Raw genomic sequence first — 8740 nt, 5'->3', positions numbered from 1 at the left:
TGGGGGGGTTCCCCACCGTGTCTTTGGCTGAGATGGTGGAGGAGAGTGGCACCTGGAGTGGGTCTAGGTGGTAGTGTGAAGGGAGGACACTGCACAAGACCGTTGACCACTCGTGTCTCCTTGTTTTCCACCTGGAAGCGTTCCTGACAGTAGGCAGAGCAGGGTCCCAGTTCTCACCATACGTGGGCAGGAGCTGAGAGGCTGGCAGAGAAGGGAGCGAGGCCGGCCACGTCACCAGCGCTGGGGCTCCAGCACTGCTGGGAGAGGTGGTGGGGCTGCAGGGTGTCTGCAATTGCCTGGGTCTGCTTCTCAGCACCAGGAGGAAGGGGCATGGTTTGCCATGCAGCGGAGGAGGACCACAGACGATCCCCACTGCAGCCTGGTGGGGCAGGATGGCAGAGGCACTCACTACGGCAGTCTGAGTGAGGAGGCCATCGAAATCCCCCAGGTGGGTGGCTGCAGTCTGTCCACCTAACAATCAAGCTGTCTGGGGAATTGCTGCTCTCATCGCCCTGTATACCTTACTTCCAGCCCAACGATGCAGCCCTGGACCAGAAGAGCACAGCCAATGTCTTCAGCGACGGCTGTACAAGGATAGGTGAGGGAGAAAGGCTGGTCTTTGAGGTCGGTTCCTTTCTACCTTGGTGAGAAGGATGGGGCTGGATGGGGCCTGCTGGGTTGAGGAAGATGGGGAAAGCCCCCGGGCTCCACGGCTAGAGCTGGCAGCAGCAGGTCCTGCTGACTGTAGCTGGTCTGTACAGCATGTCCAGAGGGCATCAGACCTCCTGCAAGCCCTGGCAGGCACTGCCCTGCTTGGATGCTCAAGCCTTTCCCTTCTGCAAGACGTCTGTGGTCCTCAACTCATGTTAAAAGGGTCTTCTAGCTTCCTGCCTCCCACGCTAGAAACACCCAAGTGAGGTGGCTGGCAGCCCCTTCCAGACCAAGCATGTCCTCCCCTCGACTCCTTGTTTTACTCACAAGACAACACCCAGCCCCATGAGAGCACTGAGTCCTGCAGGAGAGGGACACACAGGACAGGGACAGCTCTGGGATCTGCTGCCCTTCCCGGCCATAGGGTGGGCACGATCTCCCTTTCCTTGCTGCAGACTTTGTCCTGGTATGGGAAACCATCCCCTGGGACCTGAGCAGGCAGCTGGACAGCCACGAGAACAGGGGCTTGCAGGAGAGATCTGCTACCATCCACAGGACCTGGCGGAAGAATTTTCTGGACAAGCTTCATGCTGCTGGGATCCACACGGAAAAGGTACCCGGGGACCTGACCTCAAATTTCTACCCCCCTGTGATAACTGCAGCCTTGCTCTGTGAATCAGGAGGAGGGTTGCCATGCCGTGGGGGCTGTTGCACAGGAGGGGAGCCCGGGCTTGCAGGCAGCTGAGCTGGAGCATGGGGTGGGATGTGCTTGTGCTCTTCTCCACTGGCTCAGCTCTGCTGGGCTGATCCACACCAGCGCGGAGTCACCCTGGTGCCTCCTGCAGGGACCTGTACTGGTGCCAGCAGCCTCATCTCTGCTGGGGTCCCCTTCTCCCAACAGCACATGACCCGCGTGGAAAAGAAGGTGGTGCATTACCTGCTGCTGAGCGCACCCTGGAGCGTGCTCTGCTACTACGCCGAGGAGCTCCAGCTCCGCGTGCCGCTGCAGGTGAAGGGCTGCGGTGCCCAAGCTCCCCAAGGATGGGAGACGGTGCCCCCAGCACTCCTGGGTACCCCACTCTGGATGACAGCCTGGGCAGCTGCTTGCTGTGGGTCTCTGATGGGATTTGCAGCCTCCTTGCTTTCTGGTGGACCCAGCAGTTCCCAGTCACCAGTCTTGTCCCATGCACAGTTATGGGATCCCACCTCGGTCCCCTTCTGAACTTCTCCTCCAGTGCCCAATCCCCTCTTTCCCTGGACCTTGAAGAACAGGCTCCTGTGTTCAGCACAGCCCAGGCACTATTTCCCCCTGTCTTGCTCCCGCTCCGTCCTTCTGAGACATTTCCGCTGCCCACTCAGGCACTGCCCAGACAGACCTCCAACTGGTCGGCCAGCATGCTGCGGTGGCTGGGCATCCCCAACCTGATGGCCCAGGAGGTTCCCAACCTGCCGCTGGACTACTACACCTGCCCCTTCAAGGCCAACAAACTGCGCTGGTGAGCACCCCAGGAGGGACCATGTCCGGAGGTGGTCCCCAGCTGGCAGGCACTGTAGGGAGGGGGTGCCACACCCCCCCCAAGCACCGGGCTCTGCTGAGCTGCTCCTCTGTGCCTTTCCAGGTTCCTGGGGAGCAGTGAGCAGGACACCTTCTTCTCCACCACCCAGCGGCACCAAATTGTGAGCACCGAGGCTGCCGTGGCCTCTTTTCCCCTGTCCTGGGTGGGCTGTGGGGTCTGAGGGAGAACTGCTGTGAGCAGGTGTGTTGTCATGTGTTGTCACGGTCTCAGAGGTCCCAGACTGGGTCACTCTGTGCTAATAACTCCAGAGGGGATTAAAAGGCTTGGGTGGAAACCCTCCTCCTGCCATCTGAGAATCAGGCTTGGAGCTGGTAGCTGAAAAGGCGATTGGTGGTGGGGACTGCTCTCCCCAATGCAGGGGATGGGTGCATCACCTCTCACCCCTCCTGGCATTGTCCCGGCAGCTCTATGAGATCCTGGCCACGACACAGTATGGCCACTCCAGGGAGCGGGAGGTGGGGGTGGACCGGCTGCTGAGCGAGAACGTCTTCACTGCCGCCTTCCCGCTGCACGAGGCAAGACACCACCGTTCCCCCAGGGAGCCACCCTGCCACCGGCCCCACACCCCGGGCCAGCCCCTTGCCCACCCCCTGCCTCTTCCTGCAGGGTCCCTACAAGCTCCGACCGGAGCAGCTGGCTGCCAGCAGCCTCAGCCAGCGCCAAGTCCTCTTCCAGTACTGGGCCAGCTGGGGGAAGTGGAGCAAGTACCAGCCACTGGATCATGTCCGCAAATACTTTGGGGAGAAGGTTGCTTTCTACTTTGCCTGGCTGGGTGAGTCCGGCCTGCAGCCCTCGGCTCTCCCAGGGAATGGCTCCCTCGACCTCGTGGTGCAGGGTAAGGGGCTGCTGGCAGCGGGCAGCAGCTCCTAGCTGCCCTGGAATGTGGATGCAGCTCTGCCCCGGGATGCTCTCCATTTCAAGGGCAGTGAGTGGTGGCACCACAAGCCATGCCCCACGTGTTCTAAAAGGACTAGCTAGAGCCTGGTGGGTACTTTGCAACCCTGGGTCCATGCTCAGGTCCTCCAAACCCTGCATGGTTTTAGGCTGGTGCTATGCTGGGCTTGGGCAGGTGTCATTCTCGGTGGCTGGAGCCGCTTTTGGCTCAGTGGCCATGGTGGAGGCCTGCAGGATTCATACTCCCCATCCCCATTGTCTCCAGGCTTCTACACAGGATGGCTCTTGCCTGCCGCGGTGGTGGGGACAGTGGTGTTCATCGCGGGCATTTTCCTGATGTTCAATGACATACCTTTGTAAGTGCCCTGACCTCCCTGCTCGCCCTTTCCCCAGGGCCACGCTCCCTTTGTGCCCGGGGCGGCAGGGAGGAGGGTGGGGGGTGCTTGCACCCCAATGTGCTGGTGCTGGCTGGCTGCCGGGGCTTGGCCGCAGCACTTGGTGCAAAAGTGCTGTTGGACGGTCTAACAGGGAGCGGTGGGGAAGGCTGAGCCCCAGCAGGCTGCTGGCTGCTCATTCCTTGTCTGTAGGCAGGAGATCTGCACGAGCAAAGAGCAGTACTGGATGTGTCCCCTCTGCAAGACCTGTCCCTACTGGCAGCTCTCCAAAATCTGCAGCACATTCATGGTGAGGTCCTGGAGGGCAGCTCGGGGCCGGGATGGAGATCGCCATCCGAATGTTAGCCGGTGTCATCCCAGTCTGCCTCTCCTCTTGGCCCCTGCTGCCCTGGTGCTTCCTCTCCCGCCCATCTTCTCACCCCTCCCTCCCTGGCAAAGGCTCCCAGGTGGCCCCTTCCACCTTCCCTCCCCGCCTGCCCCATGGCTTGGGGACACCAAGGACCCAGCACTTGCCATGGCAGCTGTGCAGAGGGCAGCCCCCACCGCCCTGCTTGGTCTCCTGCCCATCCCTCAGCCTCGCTCTGTCCACAGGCAGGACGGCTCTTTGACCACGGTGGGACCATCTTCTTCAGCATCTTCATGTCCCTGTGGGCAGTGCTGTTCCTGGAGTTCTGGAAGCGGACCAGCATATCCCTGGCTCACCACTGGGACTGCTCCGAGTTCGAGGACATCGAGGTGGGATCTGGCTCTCTGCAGCACCTCCCAAAACCACACGGACCAAAGCCACGGGGCATCTCTGATGCCTTTCCCCCTCTTTCCCAGGAGCGGCCGCGGCCCCAGTTCACAGCCATGGCTCCCATGACGATAATAAATCCTATAACGGGGGCGGAGGAGCCGTATTTCCCCAAGCGCAGCCGCCTCCACCGGATTTTGGCTGGTTCGGTGGTCATTATAATGATGGTAAGATTGCAGGGGTTGGAGCACCATCTGCCCAGTGTCCGTCCCAGGGCAGTGGGACATGGTGGGACGGGATCAGTCTGGGGTAAAAGCATGGGTTAAGGTAGGGACGAACATGGGTGTCCCTGGCCCGTGGTGGAACCTGTGGCTCTCCGCCGGCTCAGCCCGCACCCCACTGTGCCCAGGCTCAGCTGCCCACCTGGGAACTCCCCTGGGATTCGTAGTGCCCCAGGTTAATGGTGGAGTTTTCCTTCCCAACACAAGCTGCTCATACCCCACACGCTGTGTTTGCAGATTGCCATGGTGGTGATATTTGTGGTCTCTGTTATCCTCTACCGGGCAGTGGTTGCCATCCTCCTCTCCAGCTCAGGGTACTTCTGGTTTGTGGCTTCGGTAAGAGGTGGCCAGAGCCACTCCCGGACCTGCTTCACTTGCTGGGCTTGCTTGCCACCCGCTGTTCTCTGCGTGTTGCTTCTCCCTGTAGGCATCCCGCATCGCCAGCATCACCGGCTCGGTGGTGAACCTCATCTTCATCCTCATCCTCTCCAAGATCTATATTTCCCTGGCTCATTTCCTCACTAAGTGGGGTAAGCTGGTGAGGGTCTTGCAAGCCAGACAGTGATGGGAGGGAGCAGTCAGTAAGGGCAGAGCCCCAAACCCAGGGAAAGCTGGCTGACACTCAGGAGGATGATGGCTTTATGGAGGAGAGGAGAGCTGGGAAAATAAAAGATCTTCACTGAAAAGTGTTTTGGCAGCAGAAAAAAAAAAGAGTGTAGGGTTTAACTTCTGGGGGTTTTTGATGAAAATATCCAAGCTGACTTTTGAGGTCTGGGGGACAAAAGCATGTGGGATATTTTTGTTGTATTTAATGAGACACAAAGTCTGTTTGTTTATACTGAGTGGAAGGGAGGGAGACTATTTTTTGGTGCAAAGCAGATGGGCATCCCCAGGCTCTGGATAAGTGGCAGGCGCCTTCACAGGTACCGCAGCAGGTTTGAGGACCAAGGGCTGTGGGGCATTGTTTAGAGTCAAGCGATGTGGGGTGACTTCCATGGTGATGTGGAAGAGCATCCTGGAGTGGTGTAGGGCCATGTCCCCGTGCTTCCCCCTGGCAGAGATGCACCGCACCCAGACCAAGTATGAGGACGCCTTCACCTTCAAAGTGTTTGTCTTCCAGTTTGTCACCTTCTACTCCTCTCCCGTTTACATCGCATTCTTCAAGGGAAAGTAAGGCCTTTGGGGGGAGTAAGGGTCTTCTGCATCTCCTGCAGCCCCTATGGCCTCCAGGCTTTGCTGCTGGGGAGTGCTGCTGTCATCATGGGCAAGGAGCACCACGGTGGCAGGGGGACGGTTCCACTGGAGAGTGGGAGCCCTCACAGGGCCATGGGACACCTGGGAATGAGGGCAGTGCCAGCCTGCTGTGGGCTAACTGGTGCAGCTGGTCCCCGTCTGGAGCTGGGGAACCCTCTCCGTCAGAGGCACCCACCACCAGCCCTTTTGTCCCCCTTGGCGAGGGAGAAGAGGGCTGTGGGTGGACCAGAAAAAGCCCTTTCTTCCCTGGGGCTGCTCCGGATGCATCCCTGGGCTCAGCACCTCACGGCTCTGCTGTGGCTCCCGCAGGTTTGTCGGCTACCCTGGGAACTACCTGAGCTTTCTGGGGATCCGCAATGAGGAGGTAAGTGCCAGGTGGGAGAGACACCGTGCCTGCCACTCCAGCTGGTGCATGCTGCAGGGATGCCTTCCCATGCTCAGGGTCCTCCCATCGCTGTCTGCCCAACCTGGCAGGCTGAGGGGCCCCTTTCTCCCTGCAGTGCAGCCCAGGCGGGTGCTTCATCGAGCTGGCACAGGAGCTGCTGGTCATCATGGTGGGGAAGCAGATCATCAACAACGTGCAGGAGGTGGCCATCCCGTGAGTATGCTGTGGCTCGCCAGGGCCATCGCGCACCCCCAAGCCTGTGCAGCGCAGGGGCTTCAGGGCTCCACCAAGGGGGCGTTGAGTGGTGCTGGCTGGCTGTAGCGGGGGACATGGCCCCTCTCATCTCCCCAGGAAGCTGAAGTGCTGGTGGCACAAGCACAAGCTCCTCTCCACCAAGAAGGCAGGCAAAGAAGGGGAGTCGGTCCTGGTAGAGCAGGCGCCCTGGGTGATGGACCACCAGCTGCTGGTGTTCGAGGGGCTGTTTGATGAGTACCTGGAGATGGGTAGGAACTGGCCTTGGGGTGGGGAGGGCTGAAGCACTAGGAGAGAGAAAGCCGGTGGGGAGAGGCAGGAGGTGCAGGAGCTACAGGAGCTCCCCGGAGGAAGGCACCAGCCGCAGGAGCTTTTGCCCCAAGCAGCCCGCAGGTGCTGGAGGGAGAAGGGCTGCCCCGCTCCCCGTGGGATAGGGCTGGTAGATGCCACAGCTGCTGCTGCTGTCTCTCAGCCTGTCCCTCTCTGCTCCTCCTCCTCCTCTTCCTCCCAGTCCTGCAGTTCGGCTTCATCACCATCTTTGTGGCAGCCTGTCCCCTGGCACCCCTCTTTGCCCTTCTCAACAACTGGGTGGAGATCCGTCTGGATGCCCACAAGTTCGTCTGTGACTACCGGCGGCCTGTGGCTGAGCGGGCACAGGGCATCGGCATCTGGTTCTCCATCCTGGAGGCCATCACTCACCTGGCCGTCATCAGCAACGTATGCCAGGCAGGCAGGCGGGTGGTGAGGGCACTGCAAGTGGTGTAGGGGAATTAGGGGGAAAAACTTGTTTGGCCACTGCAGGATGCTGAGTGATGAGGGGAGCTGCAGTGCCTGGGGTGGGTCCACCTTTGCAGAAGGTGCAGTTCCAGCCACAGGCAGTGGGAAGCTGTCACCATCTGGGGCATGCAGCCCTGCTTGGGTTTAAGTGAGGGGTGAGAGCAGGACACAGTGCCATGAGAAGCAAGCTGCTGCCTAAGACCGAACTGCATTCATGTCTGGTTTGTCAGGCTGAGGGCAAGTAGAAGTGAAAAGCCACCTCAGGAGCACAGGTCACAGAGGAGGTCCTGTCAGTGGGGCTGGGGCACCCCCTGGCTGCAGGACCTGCTGCAGCACATCTCCCTGCTCCCAGGCCTTCCTCATCGCCTTCACCTCTGATTTCCTGCCCCGTGTGTACTATGAGTACGTCCACGACAGCAGCCTGCGCGGCTATGTGAACTTTACCTTGGCATATGCACCATGGGACTTTGTCCTGCAGAGCAACACCACGTGCAGGTGGGAGCCCCCATCCTGCCTCGTCTGGCTCCTCTCCTCATTTGCTTAGGCTTGAATTTGCTTTCCTCTGCCACTGCCACAGCAAACATTTTGTTTAGCACAGCGGCCTTTACCCAGGTCCAGGTTGTCCACCCACTTTTCCGAGGTCCTCGGAGCCCTCGCTCATCCCAGGGTTGAGCATGTGCTGAATGTGCCCATGCACAGGGTAATGTGCAGGGTGGTTTGCTAGGCCTGACCCAGGGCTGGAGCAAAAGCTCCCCAGTCATGGAGGGAGGTGCTTTTGCAAAGAAGAAAGGTCACCCAGGGCCAGGCTACCTGCAGCCGCCTGGGTCCCGGCTGAGGCTGGCCAAGGGCTGGTTTTGCTGCGCTCTAGTGTGCTGGGCTGGGAGCTGTGATCAGAGCTCCCACAGCAATGCATAATGGTGACGCCCGCCATGAAGCGGACAGACACAGTAACAGCTGCACTTTGCTCCCACAGATACAGAGCATTTAGGGACCAGGATGGCAACTTGACCTTGACTTATTGGCAGCTGCTGGCCATACGCTTGGGCTTCATCATCGTGTTCGAGGTACCAGCTGCTGAGCCCTGCAGCATGGCCCAGGGCACAATGCTGGGGCAGGGAGTGAGGACCTGCCACCTTGGCCAACCGGCATGTCCCCGCTCACTTCCAGCATGTGGTTTTCTTTATCGGACGTGTGATTGTGTGGCTGGTACCAGACATTCCTGAGTCCGTGGAGGTCAAGGTGAAGCGTGAACGGTACCTGGCCAAGGAGGCCCTGGCTGAGAACAAGGTAGGCTGCAGCAGCTCCTCTGCCTCCTCCTTTAAAGCCTTTTTTGCTTTAAACTTGCACAGAGGCACAGGCAAACAAGAAGGCAGCCCTGTAAGGAATTGCGGCAGCTCCTACTAGTGTAAACGCTGGGTCCCTTTTTCTGTGGTTCAGGTCCTTTTGGAGAGACAGGAGACAAGAAGCAAGGCCAGCGTCATGGATCCAGCCACAGGCAGTGACTGGGAAACCAAGCAGTTCACCAGAAGCTGAGCACCACA

At 59.6% G+C, this 8740-nt stretch overlaps 1 protein-coding gene across 1 annotated transcript; it reads left to right on the top strand.

The window, feature by feature from the left end:
* The first annotated feature begins 340 nt into the window (after window positions 1-340).
* ANO7 (anoctamin 7) lies at window positions 341-8732 on the top strand. The gene is made up of 23 exons (XM_076340587.1): window positions 341-448; window positions 532-598; window positions 1107-1264; window positions 1553-1660; window positions 2011-2147; window positions 2271-2328; window positions 2633-2743; window positions 2835-3000; window positions 3388-3478; window positions 3710-3806; window positions 4109-4252; window positions 4340-4477; window positions 4769-4867; window positions 4959-5061; window positions 5590-5701; window positions 6095-6149; window positions 6286-6383; window positions 6522-6673; window positions 6934-7139; window positions 7552-7694; window positions 8173-8263; window positions 8367-8486; window positions 8637-8732. The coding sequence occupies exons 1-23, from the start codon at window positions 341-343 to the stop codon at window positions 8730-8732; spliced, it is 2658 nt and encodes an 885-aa protein (XP_076196702.1).
* Window positions 8733-8740: the final 8 nt, after the last annotated feature.

Source organism: Aptenodytes patagonicus, chromosome 6 (genome assembly GCF_965638725.1).
Source record: "Aptenodytes patagonicus chromosome 6, bAptPat1.pri.cur, whole genome shotgun sequence".
Lineage (NCBI taxonomy): Eukaryota > Metazoa > Chordata > Aves > Sphenisciformes > Spheniscidae > Aptenodytes > Aptenodytes patagonicus.
Note: the sequence above shows the minus strand (reverse complement) of the source record. Positions and strands in the feature narration are given on the sequence as shown.